The sequence below is a fragment of the Panthera tigris genome, chromosome C1 (assembly GCF_018350195.1).
Source record: "Panthera tigris isolate Pti1 chromosome C1, P.tigris_Pti1_mat1.1, whole genome shotgun sequence".
NCBI classification, from domain to species: Eukaryota; Metazoa; Chordata; class Mammalia; order Carnivora; family Felidae; genus Panthera; species Panthera tigris.
This window is the reverse complement of record NC_056667.1, coordinates 159,124,337-159,152,218: the sequence shown is the minus strand read 5'-3', so window position 1 is coordinate 159,152,218 and position 27,882 is coordinate 159,124,337. Positions and strand designations below refer to the sequence as shown.

At 38.3% G+C, this 27,882-nt stretch overlaps 1 protein-coding gene across 3 annotated transcripts in view; it reads left to right on the top strand.

Annotated features, from left to right (window-relative positions):
* The first annotated feature begins 61 nt into the window (after positions 1-61).
* SLC25A12 (solute carrier family 25 member 12) overlaps positions 62-27,882 on the top strand; it is a 127,015-nt gene continuing 99,194 nt past the window's right edge. For 2 of the 3 annotated variants that reach the window (XM_042994703.1, XM_042994700.1), the window contains exons 1-2: positions 24,933-24,991; positions 25,955-26,008. In XM_042994703.1, the coding sequence (XP_042850637.1) occupies positions 24,980-24,991; positions 25,955-26,008 (66 nt within the window). In that variant the 5' untranslated portion in view covers positions 24,933-24,979. Of the gene's footprint in view, positions 189-4,841; positions 4,944-24,932; positions 24,992-25,954; positions 26,009-27,882 lie in introns of those variants that run through there. The other variant, XM_042994701.1, reaches the window with a different exon arrangement.

The window sequence follows — 27,882 nt, the reverse complement described above, 5'->3', positions numbered from 1 at the left end:
ATTCGGGGCGTAGGGAGGTGGATGCACCCCAAGAGGAGGGGCTGACACCGCGGGGAATGCTCCGACCGTTGCCTAGCCACCGCAAGCGCGGTCAGCAGCTTTGCAGGCCTGAGCCGGAGGTGGAGGCCGCATAAGGGACCTAACGTGTTAAGATGCTCGCTGGCCGGCGCGAGGACAGTTTCTTTTAGGTTGGATTTGAATGATATAAATACCATATAGCTGTTTTCTGTCCCCCCCCCCCCCCCCCAGCGATGTTTCAGAGATGGGTAGAGAAACTTCCCCTTTGGCCTACACCAACACCTAAGGCCTAGGTTTATGTAGGTAAAATGTAGGGTTTGAGTTGCATTTGCGGGAGAAATATACAATTATTTGCTTCTATTTGAAAAAAATTTTTTTTCTAATGTTTATGTTTGAGAGACAGAGCGCGAGTTGGGGAGGGACAGAGAGAGAGAGAATCTGAAGCAGGCTCCAGGCTCTGAGATGTCAGCACAGATCCCGTTGGGGTCAGAACCCACAAGCTGTGAAATCATGACCCTAGCCAAAGTTGGAGGCCTAACCGACTGAGCCACCCAGGTGCCCCTATTTGTTTCTATTTTTGCCCTAAATTCTTGTTTAACTTCGTTTTTCTTTTCTCATGTGTTTAAACAGTATATATTGTAACGTTGAGGTACTCTGCCGCTGAAATTGTTACCTAATAATACCTCAAACTCTAGTGGCCCGAACCACCGCACAGGATGCTTCCTGATTTGGGCCATAGTACTTGCTAGTATTTCATAATTGCTGAAACCTTTCGTCCCAGAAGATAAATCATTATTTAGGTATCCACAAATAGTCCCACAATGTTGTCTAAAACACTAGAATGTCTTGTGAACAAATGTTGTTTAATAGGTTTTACAATGATACTGCTAAAGCTAAAATGGACCCTTGGGATGATAGTCTAGAACTAATACATCCTCTCATTTTAGTGATAAAGACATTAAAGCCCAGAAAAGAGAAATTGCCCCAAGCTCACACTCAGTATACAGCCTACCTTAGAGTCAGGTTCTCCAGATACTCAGCCCAGTATTTGTGCAACTGCATGGAGATGGCCTTCTTGAAGATAAAGATCACAAAAGGTACCAAGAATGCTTGGATCCTTCTTTACATCTAAATGAAACACAAGAAATTATGATCATGATGTTAAGAAGGAAACTGAAATCTGCCATTAATGACATTATGGATCAAAAAAGGAAAACAATCTTTTTTTAATAATCATTTTTTCAAAATGACAAGGCTCATTCCTTTACAAAACCACCTTATTTGTAGATCAGCCAATAGCTGACCAGCAATTATCCTTATAATAAGAAAATAAAATCTGAAATGGATTAGTCCTGTGACTTTATGGTTGTAGAGAAAAAATACAGTGAAACCTATATATGATAAATATGAATAAGAAATAAGATGAATGTGAATTAGAAATACAATGAAACATATATTGTTTGACTAGCATTTAGTATGATCTACTTGCAAAATTGAGGTTACATTTTTAAATTGTCCTTGTCTTAGAATTGTTCACACATATTTATTACACTGCCACAAAACACATGTTTAGGTACAGTTTAGCTAAAAGTAAAAAGAATGACTTCCTTCCGAAAGGTAGTAGTAACATTACCAAAAAGGAGAAAGGTATTTTCTTTTTTTGCAGGGTTTTTCCCCCTCTTTTTTAAATTTATCTTTTACCTTGTTATAAAGGGAATTTATTGGGTGAATGTTACCACCATGGAATAAAATTTCTGCAAAAGGAATATGCTGTCCTTATACATATATAAGAGGCAACAGAGGGGTGTGGAAAGTTCAGTGCTCTACTAGTCTCAGTTCTACTGCTTCATGATTGTGGGACCTGTTTCATTTATTAAGTGGAGATAATACCTTCCCAGTTACCACACCTTGGTTGTGAAAATGAAATGGAACAATATTTATGAAAGAGGTTTGTAAACTCTAAAATTATATGTTAATATGAGGTGATATTGGTATGTTAATATTTATTCTAGAATAGGAGGTTCAGAAAAGGCATTTTTCTCCAAAGAAAAAGGCCATATTGCACTATTAGGAATGAACTAGCAACTGTATGTTTGATATAGATTCAAGTGCATATGGACTAGTAAATTTTGGCATCCTGTCTTGAAACCTCCAGAAGAGGGGTGCCTGGGTGGCTCAGTCAGTTAAGCGTCCAACTTCATCTCAGGTCATGATCTCACAGTTCATGGGTTCGAGCCCCGTCGGGCTCTGTGCTGACAGCTGAGAGCCTGGAGCCTGTTTCAAATTCTGTGTCTCCCTCTCTCTCTGCCCCTCCCCTGTTCACGTTCTGTCTCTGTCTGAAGAATAAATAAACATTAAAAAAATAATTTAAAAAAAGAAAGAAAGAAAGAAACCTCTAGAAGAGATTTTTTTAAAAAAACATGGTATTAAAGTGATGAACATCAGAAAGTGGGTATAAGAAATATGAAATCTAAAAGAAAATGCAGATATTTAATATGTCTATATTTCAAAATATATACTTCTCTACAGGTAGTAACAACAGCTAGTCAACTCATTTGTTTGGTTCATAGTGCTTATTGGGAGGGGAGGGGGGCAATGAGTTTCAATTCCCAGAACAATTATTTAGAATGCCCTACCCGCCTACTTGACTTTCTTATGAGTTAAAATAAAAACAGACAAGCTCATATCGAAAACTACTATTAGAATAGTAACTTAAAGGCGTACATTACCAACAATTTGCACACTCCATTTTGTAACTCTCATACACTAGCCATAGATGTATGAACTAGTACTTTTTAAGAAGCAATTTTGCAATTTTAACAAATTTAACAAAAATTTTAATTTGTACATTTTTTAAAAATTTGTATATATTTTGAGGTAGAAGTTCCACTTACAAGCATTTGTCTACAAAATTGTTTGCATAAGAATGCAAAGATGTATGAACAAAGATGTTCAATACAGCATTAATTTTATTGAGAAATTGGAAATAGCCTAAACATTCATCAAAAGGGGCTGGTTAATATGTACTGACATGGGAGAATATCTAGTATATAATAGGTTAAAAACTAAGTTACATAACATTATAATGTTATGTTATTTATATAAAGAAGTGTATTTTGATATAAACATACCTAACAAGGTTAACTGTGACTGCCTGTAGAAGGGAAAGTTTGAAGAGAATTAATGAGGAATTTTTAAAAAATACTGTTTGCTTCTTTTAATGAGGTTATATTAGTTTCTTTCATAATTAGAAACTTACTAACCTTTTTGGAGGTTTTTAGACATACGGGCTAACTCTTACCCTCTTCTTTACATTCTATGAATTGTGATACACAGAATCAAAGAGAAGCAGCTTAACTGAAACAAGGAACAGTTGAAAGTCACTATTTCTACTTTTGCATTCTGTCATTATTTACAAGCAAATATTGATCAGAATGAGGAAAGAGCACTATATTATACTTGTTTATGAAATGACCAACCAGCGACACATGCTTCATTTTTTGAAACTATAATTTCTAAAAATGGCATTAATTATGTGTGTCTACTTAGGGTAATACAATAAGGCCTAAGATATTTCACATTCCATAGTTAAAATGCTGTTTCATACATTTTTTTTCAATTTTAGCTAACAAAAAAATGACCATTATTCCCCTGTCTTAAATTTTTTTTATCTTGTTTTGGGTTGTTTATCAATGTGGAAAGCTTCAGGGTAGGGGGAAGGTGAAGGAAACTCTATCAAAGCTACTTAGATATTAAACAAATAAAACAAAAACTTATGACTAGAATATTCATTTTAAAATGATATATTATTTCAGTCCTTGTTTTTTTTTTTTTTTGACTGGTATAAAACACATAAAATTGAACATTTTAATGATTTTTAAACATGCATTTTAGTAGTGTTAAGTGTATTTACTTAATTGTGAAAGCTGTCATTTTTTTTAAATTTTTTTTTTTAACATTTGTTTATTTTTGAGACAGAGAGAGACACAGCATGAATGGGGGAGGGGCAGAGAAGGAGGGAGACACAGAATCGGAAGCAGGCTCCAGGCTCCGAGCCATCAGCCCAGAGCCCGACGCGGGGCTCGAACTCACGGACCGCGAGATCGTGACCTGAGCTGAAGTCGGACGCTTAACCAACTGAGCCACCCAGGCGCCCCAGCTGTCATTTTTTTAATGTTTATTTGGTTTGAGAGAGCAAGAGGGAGAGGTAGAGCACGTGCACAGGGTAGAGGGGGCAGTGAAAGAGGGAGAAAGAGAATCCCAAGCAGGGTCCATGCTGCCAGCACAGAGCCCTACATGGGGCTCAATCCCACAAACCCAAGATCATGACCCAAGCTGAAATCATGAGGTGTATGCTTAACCCACTGAGCCACTCAGGAGCCCCAAAGCTGACATTTTAATGGACTGGTTTTCACCTTTTGATCTATTTATCCATATTACTATGCACAGTAAGACTCTTAACTTGCTATCATCTGGGCACACAAAGTGAGTAGCTTTTATACCAGTTATATAATACTGTGAATTAAATGTTTAGTTCATAAATCTATCCTTTAAAAGAATTATAAAATAAAATATAATTATAAACTAAAATATATATATTGTTATCAACAATATATATTATTGATTCTTAATATTAAGTTGTTAATTAAAAGAATTATAAAATAAAATATAAATATAAACAAAAAAAAAATATATATATATATACAGTTATCAACAAACGAAACAAATTAGTGGCTGTGCAAATTAGTAAAATTAAAAGAATTCTGAAAATTTTCCTAGAGAGAATCCAGACTTTAAGTTTGTCATTAATCTCATCAACACAGGGCTCTCAGAGAATTCCTTTGCCAGTCTCTTGAATGAGCTAAGAGGACGAAAGGGTCATGCCAACTGGCATCATATAATACAGAGAGAACCTGCTTCATCAGGTAAGAAGGGTGTGTTGGTAGGGCTAGGATGCATTTAAATAATAAAATGTTTACTTTTTCATATCTTTGTAAGATTTAATTTTGTATATTGTATATGGGGAAGTTTATGTTATTATAGATATGGTGTGATTTTTAGATATGGTTTAAGAGAAACTAAAGTACTTTGAATAATGTAGAATCAGAACTTTAGAGCAAAGTGATTTTAGAAATCAGATAATCTAGTCATTGCCATCTTTTTAATTTGGTATATATATGCATAAAAATTTGTGTATGTATCTCCATATAAATGTATATCTAATATATTTTTGTCACTCTTCATTCCTATATTAAATATTACTATTGTTAACTTATTGTTTTTTAGACAAAAAAGAATATGAATACTAATTTTTAATATATTCCACCTAGGTAAGCCACCTGTGCACCCCTGAAAATCCCTGACTTCATCCCACACTCTTCTTTAAGGTTTCTCAGTGAGTTACTGATACTGGTGATACTGTGGCCCAACTCTCAGTTTGATCCTATGTTTTTCTGGGTTTTCTTCTTCCCATTCTTGCTGTTGAAAGGGTTAATTTCTTTCATGAAATACTTTACTTTGGAAAGAAAGTCACCGTGTCTGGCTCATGATTGATACCCGTTAAGTGTTTATTTTAAATGATTTTGTGTAATACTATCAAGAACATCATTTCTCCACAAAACAACTATGCTTCCACTTTTGTTCCAGCAATTCATGGTTCTTGAGATTGGAAACTGCTAAGTTTCTTTGCTTTAAAACATCCTTCAGCATGTGATTAGAATCAAAGACTACAAACCACCTTATTCATGTTCAACTCATCCTGCCAACATGTGTATACTACAGGCCTTTCCTTATTAAATTGTTCTTTGGATGTCACCAGGGAGTAGCTCTGGCCTAAGGCAGGTAATCGACACAATTGCTAGGAGATGATCTTTTGCAAGAGTACGTTTATCCCTGGTACAGTGGCTCCAAAGACAAGATTCTCTGGGGCACATGTATTCTTGTAGACAAGCCCAGATCATCAGTAGCCCTGGTTTTCCCCAGAGAATTTTAACCCAGATTTGAGCTTTCTCACAGAGCTCTAAGAAGGCCTAGCTATTCCTCATGAGCAGCTTACCCTGCTCCTCTATACTTCCATCTCTATCCTTCAATCAGTTGAGCACCCAGACATTCAGACACTAGATGTAGGCTGCCATCTCCCCAAACCCAGGTCCTATTAGGAATATACTTACAGAGTCAAAGAGAGGTATTGGGTAAGTGGACCAGTGGATATAACATCCTTCCTCCTTTTCCTCCCTGGGTTTCCCACAACAAACAGGAGTGAGCACATGCTGTTCCCCGCAGCAGCCCCATATTTTACCCCAAGTGAGGCTTTTATACTCTTCTCTCACTTCTCTCCAGTTGGCTCCATTGAGGCCTGCTATATCTGGGGCCTGCTGTGTTCACTCACCAAGGTAGGCCTACTTATCACAGAAAGATTGCCTCACTTTCTGATCTGTCCTCCTAGGGGATAATTATGAATCATCACCTTCTCCTCTCTTAAGCTTATTTACCTCTTATTGATAACTCCTCCAGGGCTGGAAGAATATTATCTTCATCTCTGAGTTCTTACTTGAAGTGAGAACAAATTCTTTTACCATTTATGAAAGATTTTTATTCAGAGAAAGTCTTATATTGAATACATTAATATTTAAGCTTGCCCATATCCCCTCTTCTTTAGGCCCATGCTCAGGTTTATCTCCCTCCCCTCTCTGCCTGGCCTTTAAGGACAATTCCTATGTAAATAGAATTATCTATTTATTGTAATACTGGAATTATCTATTTATTATAATTTATTGCATTTTCATTTTATGAATTCTTATCTAAAAATCCGAATATTGACTTTAAAAAATTATATGTAATATCCTTATTTAAGGACAAATACTTGGAGAAATGAAAAATTCTATTTAAAAAAAAGTTGTAAGAACAATTGCAAGGGGTTCCTAAAATATTTTAAGATATTAACAAGTAGTTACAACATTTTGTTTTATGTAAGTTTTATTATGCAAGAATCACAAGACAGGCCGGGAAGACATTTTCTTTTCAAAAAATTGTGGCTGCACATCTACATTGTCCTTGGATATGTAGAAGCCTTGCTGAGCTAAATTGTATGTTTCTTTCATTTAGTAAAGATTTTTGCTATTTTTCCTTTTCAAGTAGACTTTCAAGTTCTTTTATTCTCAGATTTTGAACTTTATATTGTTCTTTTCATCAAAATGCACAGAAGGACTGCAGCAGGGAGATGACAAATGTCCAATTCTTTCAAATAGCATCAATATAATTTAATTATCTTAGGTTTTGCTTTGCTTTGTGTTAAGCAAAAGAAATTAGACAATGTGTTTAAATGCCAAATGACATTTTATATACTATTAGGAGATTTTTTGGTATATGAGCCCATATCTAAGCACAAATGAAAATTGCATAGTTATGTATTTAGTGTATTACAACACCTTATCCATTTATTAAAGGTAGCTGAGTACTTATCTAAATCATAATTATGACAGATAAGAACATAAGCTGTAATTTGAAAGGTGATTCTTTGGTGAGCCTTACTTTACTTTTATGCTATCTAGTTCATATATATTTTCCATTGGGATCATATGGGGTTGATATTTTAAAAAGATAGCCATAAACTTTTTATCTCTTACCAGGATTGGGTTAAAAAGGGGTAAGGACATTCCTAGTATAGATCAATATGCTGTAAATAATTCCAGGATATTCTCACCCTGCTCCAGTGTCCTAAAATATCCCAATGTGAGAGGAAGACTTCATAAATTAGAGTCCTCATACAAATATTACCAATGATGCTGTAGAAATTGGAGTCAGAGATAGAATAGGTTAGGGTGGATGATTTCACATCAGGTGGGCCTAAAGGAATCTTCACTAGAGGACTCAAAGACATGTTCTCTGAAATATCTGTGCTATTAACAATTATATGTATGGACTCCCTGCAAACTAGAATGATTGCAGATAATGGAAAAACTCAAGCATAATACTCAAATTTTAATGGAAAAGGGAAGAACTGAGAGACCACACTTTGTTTAGTCTTCTTCTTTGAAATACTATGGTGTTAATCTTTGAAAAACAATAACAACCAAAAAACCAAAAAACAAAAACCAGAAAATCATAATTTACAAGTCCACAGAGGGTGGCCAAGTATCTATCATTCAACATGGATTTATGAAAAGCAATCTTACAAAATAAACTTATTTTACTTCTTAAAACAAATAGGTGGCAAAAAAAAAATGTAATAGTAGGTTTGGTTAGATATATGATCATTGCTGACCCTATGAAAAATTGTGATTTAGGGAAAACTCAATTATCTGCTCCAGGCATTGTTTAATATATTCAGATTACTCGTACAATTGTAGTTGCCACATACATACAATTTTAAGTTCTGATTCATCCACTTAACATTATATCATAAACTACATACTACTATTTCTTTTATGTGACCAAGTTACTAAGGAATCTGAAGTTGTTTGGGGTATGTACTAAAATGCTTTATTTTTCTCTAGTCATCGCTCTACTGTATTATGTTTTCCTAGAGTACATTTTCTGCTCTTTTAAGTTATTCAAAGTCTAGGGGCACCTGGGTGGCTCAGTTGGTTAAGCACCTGACTGTCGTTTGGCTTAGGTCATGAACTCAACGGTTCGGTTTGTGAGTCAGGCTCCACTGGCGTTGGGCTCTGCTGGCAGTGTGGAACCTGCTTGGGATTCTTTCTCTCCCTTTCTCTGCCCCTCCCCTGCTCGTTCTCTCCCTCTCTCTCTCAAAATAAATAATAACAAACATTTACAAAATTTTTGAGTTATTCAAAGTCTAGCCTATCCTAGTTAAAACTTTGGTATTTTATTTTTTTAATTATTTTTTTAATGTTTATTTATTTTTGAGAAAGAGACAGAGTGCGGGGGGCGGGGGAGGGGCAGAGAGAAATGGAGACACAGAATCTGAAACAGGCTCCAGACTCTGAGCTGTCAGCACAGAACCCGACATGGGGCTCAAACTTGTGAACTGTGAGATCATGACCTGAGCCGAAGTTGGACACTCAACTGAGCCACTCAGGTGCCCCAAAACTTCGATGTTTTGAAACCTCCTCCATTGCTATCTAGACTTATAGCCATGGGGACTTGAAATGAGGAAAGGAGTATAGTCAATTTTTCAGTCATTCTCCTTCTTTAAACCCCTAAAAATTAGGTTGGGGGATACCTGGTTGGTTCTAGTATATTTTTTCCTCTTTCCTTCTCAGCACGAACTCTTCTGGTGTTGGCTAGAAGTAGGAAGAGAGGAGAAATGAATCTTGCTACTTAACTACTCTGTTTTGGTCATCCCTGCTTCTTTAGTTGACAATGACTGCCATCAGTGCCCTGTCTCTCATATAGCATGCATTCTTAATTTATTCAGTGGGCTTCTGAAAGGGGCTTCTGTTTTATTTATTTATTTTATTTTTATTTTTATTTTTTTAACATTTATTTATTTTTGAGACAGAGAGAGAGCATGAACAGGGGAGGGTCAGAGAAAGAGGGAGACACAGAATCTGAAACAGGCTCCAGGCTCTGAGCTGTCAGCACAGAGCCCAACGCGGGGCTCAAACCCACGGACCGCGAGATCATGACCTGAGCCAAAGTCGGACGCTTAACCCACTGAACCACCCAGGCGCCCCAAGGGGCCTCTGTTTTATACCAATTCCCTGAAAAGGAAACTCTGGCTCCTCGCTGCTTTTGTCTCCTTTGTTAGTAGGTCTCTCCTTTAGATGGAATACTGCAAAAGCAATTCAAGCCCCAATATCTTCCTGTGTAATTTGTACTGTAAGAAATTCATGTATCATCCCTTGTATGACAATCATTGTTCCCAACACAATGGGCACACATAGACCTATCAGTCATCATATAATCACAGGATGATGGGGTTTAAAATGATAGCCAATGCCAATGCTCTTCATATAATGTGGGGTAGAATGGGGCGTAAGAATAATATAGTGTAGCTGCTATTGAACCCTCCTTCTGTAGGTGCCCATGAGGCCTAAACTACTAATAACTTCTTTTTCAGTCCTTCATTACATGCTCCCTTATCCCTCTGAGCACCTTAACTGGATCTAATTCTATATCTAGTGCAGTGCCTAACCCTTAATTCCCAAATGATCTGAGTCCAGTATAGACTTATCTTTGTTGGGTTGGCTATAGAGTTGCCTCAGCTGGGTTTTGGACATAGTCATCCTTGTCTCATCATTTAGTTTCCCTTTGATGATTGGAATTAATCACCACATGGCTATGGTGACCCCTTCCTGTCTTTAATTCTGCAGTTTGAGAAGCCCCAAATGGCCAGGGGGCAGTATTAATTTATAATTCATCTGAACCTTGGTGGTATTTCCTGATGGAAGCATTCCTCCCTTGGATACAGGACCTCAAAATCCATGAGCCCAAAGCTGTGGGGAAGGGAGGCAGAAATTTCTCCTGTGGATTATTTGGTGTGATAGTGACAGGGGCCATTTTCACCTCTTCCTCTTGGCTCATGGAGCTGTATGTTCTGGCTACCCTTTTTACCTCTAATGTTCTGATATTTCCAAATGTGCCTTGGTATTGAAACTTTTTCATTCATCCTGGATACACAGAGGACAGTTTGAGACTCAAAACTCCATCTTTTGGATATGGAAAATTCTCTTTGTTTATCTGATTTTTCTCCTATCCTTTTAAAACTCAATTTTTTTGTGGAACACCTGATAATCAATTATTGGGCTCCTTGGATTAGTTCTCCATATTTAAATATCTTTCCTCCTTTTCTTTGTGTATTGCTCTGCTTTTTGAGAGATTTTTTGCAAGATTTTTATCACAATCTTTTTACTAACCTTTTTATTACACTTATTACCTGTTTAACTTTGGAGAAGTAACTACATGTCTCAGTCTCAGTTTCCTCATCTTTGAAACAGAGATAATAATGTGAGATAATCCTACTTCACAGGGTTGTTTTGAGGATAGATTCGTATTTTGAGCTTAGGATATTGTCTGATACAAAGTAAGTACTCAGTAATAAATATTAGTTAAAATGAGCTATGCATTAGTATCTTTTTTTATGTTCATGTATTTTTGAGAGAGATAGAGACAGAGCATGACCAGGAGAGGGGCAGAGGGAGAGAAGGAGACACAAAATATGAAGCAGGTTCCAGGCTCTGAGATGCCAGCAGAGAGCCTGACACCCAGATGTGGGGCTCGAACTCGCGGATCGTGAGATCATGACCCAAGCCCAAGTCAGACACTTAATTGACTGAGCCACCCAGGCACCCCTCTGCATCAGTATCTTGTGAATTTGGTTAGATTAAGTGATCTTTGGGTCATTTACAAGATGATTTCTGACCTCTGGAACTGATGACCAGGTATTCTGGACCTCAGTAACTTCACCATATTGGGCCTTTTTTGAAATATCTAACAGTTGGCCTTCAGCAATCATGCCTCTCTCAGTATACCCTTTAAACTCAACAATTGAAAACTTTTTTTGTTTATTTATTTTGAGAGCGAGGGAGAGAGTAAGTGGGACAGGGGCGGGGCACCTGGGTGGCTCAGTCGGTTGAGTGTCCAACTTCCACTCAAGTCTTGATCCCACAGTTCATGGGTTCATGGGTTCAAGCCCTACATCAGGCTCTGTGCTGACAGTTCAGAGCCTAGAGCCTTGTTTGGATTCTGTGTCTCCCTCTGTCTCTGTCCTCCCCTACTTGTGCTTGCTCTCTTTCTCTCTCTCTCAAAAATAAATAAACTTTTTTTCTTTTTTTTTTTTTTTTTAAAGCGGGACAGGGGCAGAGAGAAATGGAGGGAGAGAATGCCAAGCAGGCTCCATGCTGTCAGCACAGAGCCAGATATGGAGCTCAGTCTCATGAACCGTGAGATCATGACCTGAGTCAAAATGAAAAGTTGGACACTTAACCAACTGAGCCACCCAGGTGCCCCCAAACTCAACAGTTTTTAAATCCCTTCTCCAGTTTTTCCTGTCTCTGTATCTGTGCTTACAGGTCTATATTTTAATTTAATGTCTTGTAAGAAACTCTTATTCTTAAAAAAGGGAAGTGATTGGGGCACCTGGATGGCTCAGTTTGTTGAGCGTCCGACTTCATCTCAGATCATGATCTCACAGTTTGTGAGTTTGAGCCCCGTGTCGGACTCTCTGCTGACAGCTCGGAACCTGGAGCCTGCTTCACATTCTGTGTCTCCCTGTCTCTCAGCTCCTCCCCTGGTCATGCTCTGTCTCTCTCTGTCTCTGAATAATAAATAAATGTTAATTTTTTTTTAAATAAAAAAAAAAGGGAAATGATGGGGCAAAAGATGATTTATGAAGATGGTCTGCCCCAGAAGTGTGTATTCATTCTTTTATTAAACATTTTTATAGACTAATGCTATATGTCAACTCCTGTGCTAATTGCTAGAGATACAGAGATTTTTGTTTTCTCTTTTTCTTAATTACTTATAATGAGCATCTATCATGCTCACGAATCTATGTGAGTTGACAGTCTGTTGCAGTATTTTTAAATTGGGCCATGAAACCAATTCAGTATGTTGAAACCAGAATTAGGAAAAAAAGGAAGGAGACTAACACAGAATAATAAATACCAGAGTATGTTGCATATAGTAAAGTTAGATATTGTTTCATGAAATTTTTATTTCAGTGTGTACTGGGTGGGGTTAGGATTAAAAATATGTATTTTTTACTATATATGTCTGTGTCAATGAAGTTTGAAAGCCACCAGTGGAAAAGACAATAAGCAAAGAAGTGATTATAACACACTGATAAATACTGTACACAGAGGGAAGCCTACCCTAGTCAGGGAAAGGGGATGAAAGATTGTTTTCTGAAGAAGATTCTTGAGCTGTACCTTAAAGAATATGCAGTGTGGAGTAAATGTGGAGTAAAATATTCTCAAAGGATTAGCACAAAGGAAATAGCCCTAAAATCCTTGTGACTAAAGGAACAAGTATGGTAGCAGTAAGACAGAAGATTTAACTAAAAGGGAACAGTTTGGGAAGCTTCCATTCTTCACCATACTGAGGAGTTTGGATTTTGTGCTGAAGTCAGTAGAAAGCCACTGAAGGATGGGGAAGTGACAAAATTTAATTTCTGTTTTAGATTGAATACTTGACAGCACTGTGGAGAATGGATTTGAGGATAGTGATAGGAGTCAGAAAGTGGAGAACTAGAGGCTTGGAAGAACAATCAAGATGCCTAATGAAGCCTATTATAATGATGATAAGAGATTTTAAAAAGCGCTGAAGGGGGTGGAAAACAAGGGACTGGGTACCTATTCAGATGTGAGGGGTAAGGAAGAGTCTGATACCCAGTTTTCTGGCCTGAGTAACTAAAGCAATATAGGAAATATGAAAGGACTAATGGCTTGTGGTGGAGAGATCAGCTAGGAATAATCAACAAACATTTAATTAGTACTTGGATAGCTAATGTCAGGCATTGAGATAAGTGTTAGGACTGAGGGTGTGGATGAAGAAGGAAGGATAAGGGGAATAAGACATATTCCACAAGGAACACAGAGAAATGGTAAAGTCAGGAACAAGTAGTAAATTACAGTTTCTATGAAACCTTCTGTATATTATCCAGCTTGAACCAATTTTTTCATTTTCTAAACCTATATTGCAGAAATTTACTACATAGCTAAGCATATGCATTATAACTTAATGGTTTTACCTATGTTTTGTTTTCCCAATACATTGTAAGATCTTTATGGAGAGGGATAATTATGTTCCCTTCCTATTTCCTACTCATAGGTATCAATAGTAGCAGACATGCTGCATCTAAAAGATGGATTAGAGGGGCACCTGGGTGGCTCAGTCAGTTAAGCATCTGACTCCAGCTCAGGTCATGATCTCGTGGTTCATGAGTTCAAACCCCACATCGGGCTCTGCAGACAGCTCAGAACCTGGAGCCTGCTTCAGATTCTGTGTCTCCCTCTCTCTCTGCCCCTCCCCCACCCACACTCTGTCTCTCTCTCTTTCAAAAATAAGTAAATATTTAAAAAATTTAAAAAATAAGAGATGGATTAGAACTTCATAGCCATATCGAATTCTGTATGACAAGATGCCCTACCACCCCTTTAAGGTTCCCGAGTATGTTTAAGGAAAGGGAGATTTGTCTCATCTGCTACTAAGCCTTTGCTTCTCATGCTCTGGTTTCTCTTCAAATCGCATAAATCTTTCGCCTTTTACTAAGCCTTTGCTTCTCTGTGATCCATGCCCCCGTTACCATTTGTCGTAACTTGAATTGCACTCACTTGGCTTCTGTTTTGCACCTAGAACTCTGAGCCTACTGTATTTGATGAAATGATATTGTTGCTTTTGCCACATGGATCTCTGTGAAGGGGTGATATGAGGAAGGCACTCTTCCCACTACTGCGCCTTAATATTATTCCCTACCATCAACACAAAACTTGTTTTATGTAAGGCTTTGTTGAAGGGTTGGGGATGCTAAAATTATATAATTGCTGACTACCTATTTTATTACCTATCTCTATCCTGAACCTTCCAGGTAAGCTATCCATCCGGGATGATAGAAGAACAGGGTGAGCAAACAATGACTGTTTCTGTGCTTCTTTCCAAGTAGTGATAGTTGATAATACAGGATAATATAGGAAAGACCATATAGAGATGTGTTACTCTGATTTCTTCCAATGCCGACTTGACCAGAATCAGGGAAGAAGCAGCAGGTCAGTATTACCTATAATCAGTATTACCCACAAACTTCTTCAGAAGTACAAGCTGTCATTAACTATTTTTATGTGTAAGTTTATTCTTTACTCTTTCTGACATTTTTCGCAGTACAGAGAGGTTATGGTCCTCTTATGGACTCAACTCTTAATTCCTGTTTATTTCATTTTCATGTAGTTTTTCCTTATAATATTGTCAGTACCTTAAAGTGGTATTCTATTGTCAGGGCTACTGGGAAAGGAATATGCAGAGTACAACTTTGAGACCTTCAACAATTCTTGGTCAATTTCCTTCTGTGTTCTCAGCTTCATCCTCTTCTGATTAAAAGAATGCCAACCATTCCACAATTCTGCCCAATTTTCCTCCTTGATCTGTCTCTTTCCAGAAAGGCTTCCTCTCCAAAGTCTAGCTGTTTCATACTGTTTCTCCAGACTTTCTAACTTAAACTTCCTGATTATTTGTCTGATCAGTACAATTTGATACTGGTCAATATTACACCATTTCTTTATAGTAATTCTTCAGAAGTTTTTCCTGTGCATACCCCAGTTCCTGGATTCCTTGTCTTGAGGGTTGTGGCCCTTTCTTCCTCAGTGAGTCCTTTCTGTAGGTCTGCTGCTACAAATCTTCTTTCCCCTTTTTGGAAACTCTCTAGGATTTCATCCTTCTCCCGACAGGGCAATCCAAGGACACAGTGACCCATTACTGAGTATTTCCTACCAAAGTCTTGAGTTTCTCAGTCTAGATTTATACTGTAGGTACACTTAAGCAGGACAGTTTCAGTATAGGCTGGTAATTTCCAAGATTTCTGTCAGTATGTTATACAAATAAACTTCCATATACTTCCTCCAGTTTTCCCGTGGGTAAGCATTAGACCAAAGAAACACATACACACAAACACAACTTCCATGTAATTACTGTCTGAATCCACATTAAGGAGAACATTTTTTTTTCTCTCAATTCAACGTAGTTTTCAGATTCCCCTGTCCATAATAGAGATACATTATTTGTCAAGAAGTTTCAGTTTCTATTCCCTACTCTCCAACAAGGCACAGAGGCCTAACGATGTTTAAAAAACAAGTCCCATTACAATTTCTAGCCAAACGATAGAATCATGTACCTGAGTAGCCATCTTTAGTAACACAAAGACCCAGTACAGTTTCCCAGAAAGTTTTATTTTGAGAAATTTCAAATATATGGGAAAATTGAAAGTTTTACAATGAATTCCCATATGCCCCTCAGTGAGGTGTCACATCTCTCTTTCTCTCTCTCTCTCCCCTTCCTTCGCCATCCATTCATCCATCCATCTGTCCATCTGTTCACCTGTCTCTCTCTATCCAGTCTTCAATCTTATTTCTTTTATGCATTTCAAAGTAAATTTAAGATACTATTACTTTTCCCCCTAAATACTTCATTAGCTAGAATTCAATATTCACAGATAGTTTGCCTTTTGAGGAAATTTACACACAATGAAACCTTAAGTGTACATTCCCTAAGTTTTGGAAAATACATATACCTGTAATCTAAACTCTTAGCAAGACATAGACTATTACCATCATCCAGATAGTGCCTTCGATTCCTCTCCTCCAGAAAACATGGTTCTGTTTTCTTTTCCCCCATAGATTAGTTTTATTTGTTCTAGAACTTCACATAAATGTAATCATACAGTGTACACCTTTTAAAAATCTTTTTTTGAAAAGTTTATTTATTTTGAGAGAGAGAGAGAGAGAGAGAGAACATAAGTGGGCAAGGGGCAGAGAGAGAGAAAGAGGGAAAGGGAGAATCCCAAGCAGGCTCCATGCTGTTAGCACAGAGCCTGACATAGGGCTCAAACTCACGAACTGTGAGATCATGACCTGAGCCAAAATCAAGAGTCAGATGCTTAACCAATTGAGCCACCCAGTCATCCCCAGCATATGTTTTTTTGCACTAATTCTTTCACTTAGCATGATACTTTTAAGACTCATCCATGTTGTGTGTATCAATAATTTGCTCTATCTTTTATTCCTGAATAGTATTACGTTCTGTAGATATACCATAGTTTATCCATTCTCCTATTGATAGATACCTGGACTATTTCCAGATTTTGGATTTTATGAATCAAGTAGCCATGAACAGTCTTGTACAAGTCTTTTTGTCCACATATATTTTCACTTCTCTTGGGTAAATACCAAAAGGTAGAATTGCTGGGTCATAGTGTAGGTGTATGTTTAGTTTTATAGAATCTGCTAGATCTTTTCCCAAAGTGATTATACCATTTTATACTCCCACTACAGTGCATGAGAGCTCTGGTTGCTCCACATCCTTGCCAGCATCTGTTTTCAGTCTTTTTAATTTTAGCCATTCTAGTGGGTGTGTAGTGCTATCTTTTTACTGTGATTTAATTTGCATTTCCCTGATGGCTAATCATGTGCAGTTTTTCATGTGCTTATTGGCCATTTGTACATTATCTTTTGTGAAGTATTTGTTCAAGTCTTTTGTCTTTTGCCCGTTTTTAAACTAAGTTGTTTCTTCATCATTGAGTTTTAGGAGCTCTTTTTTTTTTTTTTTTAAGTTTATTTATTTATTTTGAGAGAGAGACAGAGGAGAGAGAGGGAGAGAACACGAGTAGGGGAAGGGCAGAGAGAAAGACAAAGAGAGAATCCCAAGCAGGCTCTGCCCAGAGCAGCGCCTGACTCAGTGCTCAAATTCACGAACCATGAGATCATAACCTGGATGCTCAACCACCTGAGCCACCCAGGCACCCCAGGAATCTTTATATACTGGAATATCAGTCCTTTGTTGTGTATATGTTTTGCTGACTTTTCTCCCAGAGACTGTGGCTTGCCTATTCATTTTCTTAATGCTGTTGTTTGATGAGTACAAATTTAAAAAAATTGTTTTTTAATGTTTATTTTTGAGAGAGAGAGAGAGAGACAGAGTGTGAGTAGGGGAGAGGCAGACACACACACACACACACACACACACACACACACACACACACACACACACAGAATCCAAAGCAGGCTCCAGACTCTGAGCTCTCAGCACAGAGCCCGACACGGGGCTAGAACCCACAAACTGCGAGATCATGACCTGAGCCAAAGTCAGATGCTTAACCTACTGAGCCACCCCGGCACCCCTGATAAGTACAAATTTTAAAAAAAATGTTTATTTTTGAGAGAAAGAGAGAGAGAGGGAAGGAGGGGCAGAGAGAGGGGGACAGAGGATCTGAAACAGGCTCTGCACTGACAGCAGCCCGATGCAGAGCTCGAACCCACGAACTGCAAGATCATGACCTGAGCAGAAGTCAGACACTTAACAGCTGAGCCACCCAGGTGCCCCTGATGAGTACAAATTTTAATTTTAGTGCAACATAATTTCTTAATTTATGGTTATTGCTTTTTAATGTCCTGAATAAACATCCTTTACCTACCTTTGAGTCACTAAGATATTCTTTTATGTTTTCTGCTTAAAGCTTTATGATTTTAGCTTTTGTATCTAGGTCTGTTATTTATCTCAAATCAGTCTTGGTGCATGTTTGAAGTAGAGGTTGAAGTTTATTTTCCCATATAAATTTCTGGTTATTCTAGAGTTACTTGTTGAAAAGACTCTTTGCCCCATTGAATTGTTTTAGTACCTTTGAAATCAGATGAGTTTAGGGGCGCCTTGGTGGCTCAGTTGGTTAAGTCTCTAACTTTGGCTCAGGTCATGATCTCCTGGTTCATGAGTTTAAGCCCTGTGTCGGGCTCTGTGCTAACAGCTCAGAGCCTGGACCCTGCTTTGGATTCCGTGTTTCCCTCTCTCCCTGCCCCTGCCCCTCCCCTGATTGCAGGCTCTCTCTCTCTTTCTCTCTCAAAAATAAATGAACATTGAAAGAAAAAGAAATCAGATGACTTTATAATTTTGGATCCATTTCTGGGCTCTCTAATTTGTTCTATTGATCTATTTATCAATCCTTATGTCAGCCAGTACCACACTGTACTGATTTCCTTAGCTTTACAGTAAATTGAAGTCAGGTAGTGTGAGTCCCCTAACTTTGTTGTTTTTTTTTTCTTTTTTTTCTTTAAATGTTTATTTATTTTAAGAGAGAGAGAGAGCATGAGCAGGGAAGTGGCAGAGGGAGAGGAAGAGAGAGAATCCCACGCAGGCTCCATGCTCATCATGGAGCCTGGTGCAGTGCTCAAACTCACGACCCTGTAATCATGACCTGAGCTGAAATCAAGAGTGGAATGCTTAACTAACTGAGCCACCCAGGTGCCTCTGACTTTGTTATTTTTCAAGTTACTTTGGATATATGAAGCTTTTGCTTTTCTCCTGGCACAATTTTTATAATTTTTTTTTAACGTTGATTTATTTCTAAGAGACAGAGAGACAGAGCATGAACAGAGGAAGGGCAGAAAGAGAGGGGGACACAGAATCCAAAGGAGGCTCTAGCCTCTGAGCTATCAGCACTGAGCCTGATGTGGCCAGCCGTGAGATCATGACCTGAGCCACCCAGGCGCCCCACCTGGCACAATTTTTAAAGTGAAATTTTTTTCTTTACTTTGGACCAGATCCCTAGCATCCTTCCTTATTGACCTCTAAATAGAAGGGAGGTGGGGCGCCTGGGTGGCTCAGTCGGTTGAGCGTCCGACTTCAGCTCGGGTCACCATCTCGCGGTCTGTGAGTTCGAGCCCCGCGAAGGGCTCTGGGCTGATGGCTCGGAGCCTGGAGCCTGCTTCCGATTCTGTGTCTCCCTCTCTCTCTGCCCCTCCCCCGTTCATGCTGTGTCTCTCTCTGTCTCAAAAATAAAAATAAACGTTAAAAAAAATTAAAAAAAAAAAAATAGAAGGGAGGCAAAAACGAGATCCAGGTAAATCTCCAGGGATAGGGTAGAGAGAGGTAAGTGGCTCACGAACCTGGCAAGATGTTTGTTGTCCCAATTACATACTTCTGATTGGAGTGGGAATATGTGGCAATACCCCATTATTACCTACAGCTGCCTTGGCCTTTGCCACATGCAGAAGGTTTTGGTATCATTCAGCTTTCTTCATCAAAAAAATGAATAATAGCAGTTGCCATGGTCAAATGGGGATCATGCTATTTATTTTTCTTATTTCCTATAGTTGCAACAGTGAATTTAGTGTAAACACAAGGCACTCAATAAGTTTTTATTAGCTAAAATTTGGCTCACTCTTAATCATGACATTAGAGTGTTAAAAAAACCAAACCATTAAAGTTCATCTAGTTCAATCCTCCATCTGATCATAAGGTTTTCCACTAAATATTAGCTTTCACATGACTAATATAGTGATAGGGCCCTCACAGACTTAAACCTCTACAGAAGGTCATTCTGTGAATTCCTTCCAAAATCCATTGAAAAGAAAACTGTCTGTTATTGTCTCCACAAGGGAATAAAGAAGACTGTGGTCCAAAAATAAGACTACTCATCCTCATTGCATAATTTATAGGACTCAGAGTCAGATTGTGAGGAAGAACAGTTTAGGAAGATGTAACTCCAGAAGTACAACTATTTCACCTGATTTTTGGTATCCCACTCTGCCCTCTCCACCAAAAAAAAAATTTTATTTAAACTAGAGAAAATGTGCATACAGAGAGTATATTTGTATAGTATGGAGGAATCCTAAAGTGTCTCATTTATCTAGAGTCTATGAGTGGTTTGGGTTGAACTAATAATTTCTGATTGATTGATTTTGAGTTCAGCCTACCATCTAGAACACAATTTTCTCAAACTTGGACACTCAACCCTTCATATGTCTCTCTAGTCTACCCCTTGCCATTTCCCCATATAGACTCTTAGCAAAGAAGGAGTTAAAAGCACATCTTATAAAACTGTAAGTTTTGAGGGTACGTGGCTGGCTCAGTCAGTGGAGCATGTGACTCTTGATCTTGGGGTTGTGAGTTCGAGCCCCATGTTGGGTGTAGAGATTACTTAAAAATAAAAATTTAAAAGGAAATAAATAAAATAAAATTGAAAGCTTTGTAATATTTCAGTAAAATAAAAGGAACCATTTTATATTCTAGTTCCAGATGTTCAAACATCCTTTGTGTATGTGTGCCAAAGTCAAATCATACTATTTATTTCAAATATTTTATTTTATTTTTTTAAGTTTACTTATTTATTTTGAGAGAGACAGAGAGCACAAGCAGGGGATGGGCAGAGAGAGAGGGAGAAAGAGAGAGAGTCCCAAGCAGGCTTCACACTGTCAGCACAGAGCCCCATGCAGGTCTGGAACTCAAGATCCATGAGCTCATGACCTGAGTGGAAACCAAGAGTCGGACACTTAACTAACTGAGCCACCCAGATGCCCCTATTTCAGATATTTTAAGTGAGTTTCATCTTGATGGCAGGCGTAAAATGCCGCTTATTCTTCATCATAATGATGCCGTATGTACTTTTAACCAGTGAAGAGCTTCACTCCTGGTTTAATTAGTCAGTGATATCCTAATGCTCTACTAAGTGTTCATATACCACCTGGATTTACTTCTTGCAAGATGACACTCCTAGTAGCTATGTGGGATATGGAAACAAGAACAAAAATGTATTCATGTCAGTAAAATAATCAGAGGAGGCTAAAAGATAAACAGAAATAGTATGTTATTAAAGATGGAAGGAGGGCCAGGAGTTGTGGCAGAACAGGCTCATTGGAAATTGTCTCTTGTTTTAATTATTATATTTTAGCTTATTAGGGCACTAGACATTAGTATAATTCTAACTTTTACCCACAAAGTGATTGGCTGGTTTCAAATTAATATAATGTAAGCTGTTTGGGAGTTAGAAACATGTTTCTGCAGGTTTGTCTAGTAAACCCATATTTTGGTTTTACATCTGGGGTATATATTATTTTCATGGGCCACAACTTCACAAGCATATTTAAATTCCCAGCTCAGTCAAGCTACATACTGAATCTCTTATGAAACCAATTCTAAAAAGTGACTATTAATGACAATATATAAACATAAATATATTTGCAACAGTTTCTTGGCCTTTAACTGCCAACTGTGCTTTCTAAATGTCATTCTCTATAGACTTTTAATGATCAAGTTTTCAACCTGTTCCATAGTTTTAAAATTATTTCATGTTTACAAATGTCATTTGCAATTTAAGGAAAGAGTTATAAATTACTATATTGGCAAATAATTTTAAAAAACTGTGAAAAGTTTTGAACTATTTCTACTACCTTTTCCCAAATATATTGTGAATCTTATTTGACAGGTTTGTCTTTTGATACCCCATTGACTAAGCTTTCCCTAAATCCTTGTCATTTGCAATTGAAGCAAAAGTAAGTTTTAATTAAAAAAAATTTTTTTTTTAGTGTTTATTTATTTTTGAGACAGAGAGAGACAGAGCGTGAACAGGGAGGGGCAGAGAGAGAGGGAGACACAGAATTTGAAGCAAGCTCCAGGCTCTGAGCTGTCAGCACAGGGCCCAACGTGGGGCTCGAACTCACAGACTGTGAAATCATGACCTGAGCTGAAGTCGGATGCTTAACTGACTGAGCCAATCATTATAACAGAATGATAGGTTGGAAAGTTCTTCAGCGTAGGAACTCTAACTCATGGGCTTTTGTATTCCTTTAAATACTTAATTTCCTTAAAGTAGATAGTTTTAATACCTTTGTCCATTTTATTGTTTATTATATGGATGGATAAAAAATTTAGCAAAATCCATATTTATTTTGGGTAGCTGAGCTTTTCTATTTTCTCTGTGTGGCACCCTAATTTAGTTTTAAATTATTACATCATTTCCATTGTAACTAGATTGGCACCAGTGAAGCTCTTGGACTTACTCAAAAATCAGCTATTTTTTAAGGCATATATATATATGTGTGTATATATATATATCTATATATGTGCATATATATACATATATATGCACATATATAGATATATATATATGTATAATTTTTTTAAAAGGTTGGCTATTTTTATTTGAGAAAATTTTCGTTGTGGCTTGGTGCTTATACCTATGAATTGTTGTAGTGGGCTCTGTTTAAATGTGATGTCTTCCTCTGTAGGAGTGGCCAGTCTGACCCTAAATTTTCACTCCAACTATATAGATTTGGCCAACAATGTATTCCAATAGGAAATAATTCTTTTGTTTATTTATTTATTTTAAATGTGTATTTATTTATTTTGAGAGAGTGCACATGTCAGTGCAAGCTGGGGAGGGGTAGAGAGAGAGGGAGAGAGAGAATCCCAAGCAGGCTCCACACTCTCAGTGCAGAGTCCTCTAGGGTCTTGAACTCACAAACCATGAGATCATGACCTGAGCCAAAATCAAGAGTTGGTTGCTTAGCTGACTGAGCCACCCAGGTGCCCCAATACTTTTATTTTAAATAAATGTCTTCCTTTCCCTTAAGTACTTTTATTCAAACTAAGGAACTTTGGCCTACTAAACATTCTTCCCTTGTAAAGTAATATAAAAAAAATCTTAAGAATCCTACTTAGAGAAATTTCATGAAACGAGAGAGCAAAGTATCAGGGGCATAAGGGTGTAGAAGAACAAAATATGAATCTGTAAATCCTTATGTCCAACAACATTCTTAAAAGAACTTTGAACAAGTTGAAGAAAGAATGGTGGTAAACAGTTATGTCAACTGCAGCAGAAAAGCTCATTATAGGAGTACTAGTAATGTAGCATTCCTTATCAACAATTTACATTCTCCATTCCTCTTTCCTCATTTCTATTAACTTGGATACTTAATACAAACATGATTAGTGAGACTGGAGAAAAGGGAAGCCTCCTGTTAGATTCAACATTGGAAATGTGAAAGAGGGTGGAGAGGGATGGGATCATAGAGCTAAGTGATATTAAAATAAATCTTATGTTAGAGACTGTTAAAAACTGAGAACAAACTGAGGGTTGATGGGGGGGTGGGAGGGAGGGCAGGGTGGGTGATGGGTATTGAGGAGGGCACCTTTTGGGATGAGCACTGGGTGTTGTATGGAAACCAATTTGACAGTAAATTTCATATATTAAAAAATAAAAAAATAAAAAAATAAAATAAATCTTATGTTGTTAGCTTTTAAAAAAAAAACAGCAAGTATGCTTGTAGTCACAAATAAAATATACTTAAGGTTGGGGTTTGGGCAAGCATTAACCATCTGTAAGATCCTAGAAGTTAGGGACAAAATGCTATTTGTTTTTGTATTTTTTACAAGCAGGACTATGTCTGGCATGTAATAGATGCCCAGTAAATGTTGAGTGAATCATTATGTGGCTCAATACCTCAATATAGTCATAGTGGCGGAACTCAGTTTTAGAGACATTATTTTGGTTCCGGGTAGAGCTACTACTTAGGCAGAGCCGGCAATCTTTGTGTACCGGTGACTTGGGCCAGAATTCAGTACCAGTCCTGTCCATGGACAGATGGATTTTTTTAATTTTTTTTTTTTAACATTTATTTATTTTTGAGACAGAGAGAGACAGAGCATGAATGGGGGAGGGTCAGAGAGAGAGAGGGAGACACAGAATCCGAAACAGGCTCCAGGCTCTGAGCAGTCAGCACAGAGCCCGACTCGGGGCTCGAACCCACCGACAGTGAGATCGTGACCTGAGCCGAAGTCGGACGCTTAACCGACTGAGCCACCCAGGCGCCCCTGGATTGTTTTTCTGTATGCATTTGTGCCCCACCTCATTGCACAAAGGATTTGGATGATTAGGAGTGTGGAGTGAGTCTACTAATAAAGCTTTATAGTAGTACAAGAATTACAAATATATTAAGCATATTCATCCGATGCCAATTTAGGGGCAGATTTCTCAAGTTATATTTCCTTAGGTTTTGCCCAGAGTGCATGGTCCCCAATCCTTTTCATTGTCAATATTTGCCATTAGTTGTCATTAATTCATTTATTAGTATCGTTAATGGGGCATGTCATCTGATCTTTTCGAAATCTTACTCAGTCTGGGCCCCAAGCGTTCCTTTAAGTCTCAGGATTAAACGACTTTGGCTGAAGTCGGTGCCCAAAGCCACACCCATTAAGAGGCCTTAAGAAACCTGGGACTTTCCAGGCGGCGACTGAGCAGTAGGCAACCACGCGACGCATCGGAATCCCAGGGCTGGCACTCCAGTCTAGCCTATGGGAGGATTATTCCCCTCCCCAGCGAGACAGGTCGCCGGCCGGGACCAGCTCCCTTTCTGGCGGGGATTCAGGGCCCTTTTCCCGCCCCGCCCCGGGCTCATTTGCATAGGGACGCGCGCGGCGCCGGCGAGCGGGTGGGCGGGCGCGGCCGGGGAGGCGGCGCGCGCGCGCCCTGACAGCTCGGCCCTGCTCGCTCACTCGCTCGTCCCCGGCTTCCGAGCACAGCATGGCGGTCAAGGTGACTCCCGACTCTCTGCTGCTGCCTTTATTGCATAAGAGACATCCCGGGGACCTTGCCCCCAGCCCCTCACCTCTTACCATTTCCTTCGTTGCCTGGTTCTTAGATAGCGTATCCTGGGGCTCCAGCTTGCGGGTGGGAGAGCTGTGTGGGGGCTTGGACCGGAGGGAGAGGATGCCCGGCTGGGGGAGGGGAAGTAGGAGGGATTATGAGTTGGAGGGGCTTGTGAAGACCAGGTCGGTGAAGGAAGAGTAGTGCCCTACCTTAGGTGCGTGAAATTGTGAGCCCGGAGTTGGAGGCCATCAGAAAGGGAGTGGGAGGAAGTGGCATGTAAAGCCGGGGATAGCCTAAGGCATCTGTGTATTGCAGTGGGGGAGGGGGTGAGGAATTGGAGTTATTTGGGGCTTCGGTGGGGCTGGGGGCAGTGGTTGGCATTTGTGCTGCTGGTGGCAAGATGTCGAAAGTATTTGGAAATGTAGCAGCTTTCGTATTTTAGGTTGGGTGGCGAAAGACAGGGGCGCAGAGATAATTATATTCTGGATTGCTTTCCATGGGGGAGAAAAGCTGCTAGGCCAGGCGATTGATTTGGGTGTTTTAACTTTTCTGTTGCCCTGTTCTTCCTGGCCTTTTGATTTGGAGGTGGGTGGTTGCTATTGTGTTGCTAGTGGATGTGGAATAAAATAAGAGATTGATCCTCACTGCCTTCCATTTCCAGTCCAGAGGAAATCTGGTAGATTTGCTGTATATTAAGCTCTTCACACCTGTACTTCCACTCTGTAGCCACAGATCTCCAATTTGACAGGTGTTATCAGTGTTAATACTTTTGGTTTGTTTTAAACGAAATGCCCCTATAAAAGATAAGAGCATTGATTTGTTAGCATTTGTGAACTCTAATCTGAAGAGATGATATGGTCTCTAGTAAAGCATTAACTGGCTTTTTCTTTTTTCTTTTTTTCCTTACAGGTGCAAACAACCAAGCGAGGTGATCCTCATGAGTTAAGAAACATATTCCTCCAGGTAAATTGGCTTGTGTGGCACCTTTTTTTATTGAGGGAAAAAAAAAGTGTAAGCTTAATGGTTCTCAGGCCTTAACTTTCAGGAATGTTCTGTTTTCATTCTGTTTTTTTCCCCCGTTTATTCTTAAAAACATGGGTAGACAATGTAGTTTGTAATTCTCTTATTTTGTTAAGGTGTGAATACACATTTTCCTTTTTATTAAGGTTTGATAAAATATTTTCCTCAAAATTTTGTTTTTTAACATGACTAAAAAGTATGTGAAAGGAGACTAAAAACAATTTCCAGCTTCCCTTAAGCACTATGATCAAAATATAACTTCAAAACATATCGACACTCTTGTGTAATTACTATGTATGGTGATTAATATTCTTTCTTTCTTGAAAGTTGCAAGTTTATAGTTTTCCTGTTTATAAGCATTTATGTAATTTGTTAGCGAGATAAGAATATTGTTAATGTGTGTGTCTTTTCTCCCTCTGCTTATTTATATTCATAGATAGCCTTTTGGGGTTTTATTATAAAATATTACTGTCTGCAATTCTTGCAAAGATCTACCTTCTAAGTTTTTAAGATCAGTGACTTGGCCGTAGACTTAAAACAAGTTGGCTTAGTTTTTTGTTTTGCTTTCTTTTCTTAAATTTCAGAAGTTCCTCATGCAGGAAGTTGTACTTAAATAGATGAAAAGGGAGACAAGCTAAGGTGTTCGATTAAGTATTGTGTTTTTCTGTGAAATCTTCTTTTGAAAACTTTCTGTTCTGGACCTGGGTTCTTATATAGAAACTTTGACCTTGGGCAGGTCCCTGCTGGGTATTTGTTTCCTCTGTAAAATGAGAGGTGATCTCCAAGGTTCCTTCCAACTCCAAAAGTGTATGATTCTATATTAGGAACAGATTCTAACATATGCTGATCAGCCTGGACTAGATGACATTTTTATCTGAGACATGGATTGCTTAAGCTATTGTTGGGGAGGAGGCTGCATAGATGACCATACCGTGTGTAACTCATGAAAAAAAATTAGCAAAAATTGGAATCTTAGATTTTATAAAATCTGATAAAGGGAAGGATCATTTCCAGAACATAAGTAATTATAATAGAAATGGTCTGTTTCTGGCTTGAAACCTTTGTTCCTCACAAGTGTTCTTAAAAATAGTGTAAAATATGTCAGTGTTAACCACACCATGATTATACTTAGTTGTTTTGTGAGATGTTCATGTGATACAGTTAATTTTATTTTCTATATTAAGTAGGCATGGAAGAAATCAGTTGAAATGGTTCATGATGTAGTGCAAAGAGCACTGACCTAGGTGTCAGGAACACTGGGTTCAATTCCCGCTCCTGCCTCATTTTGATTGTTGGATCTGTAGCTATCTGTCTGGCCTTTCTGGGCTTCACCTTCTCATGTGGAACTCAGTGGGATGTTGGGAAATGGGAATTGAGGTCCTTTCAGCTTTAAAAATCCTATGGAAAAAAAATCTGTGCTTCTGCATGGGTTTGGTTTTTTGGGAGAGGGAGGATAAGAATACAAGGAAAGAACTGGGACTATTTATGCTTAGCTTTTTGACAATTTTAAAATCTTATCATTTTTTAAAAATATTTTATTTTTAAGTAATGTTTACACTCGACCTACAATCCCGAAATCAGGAGTTTCATGCTCTACCGACCGGGCCAGCCAGGTGCCCCCTATCATTATCTTTTTGCACATTATTTTGATGATGCCCTTGTTTTATTTTTATATTGAAAAATTGTGGAATTAATAACAGTGCATTTAGTACTAGTTATAAAGCACTGACCCAAGAATTAATTGATAGATAAGACATCACAGATACTTACCTTCACCAGCTAGAAAGATAGAATATAGTTAGTTGAATCTATTTGAG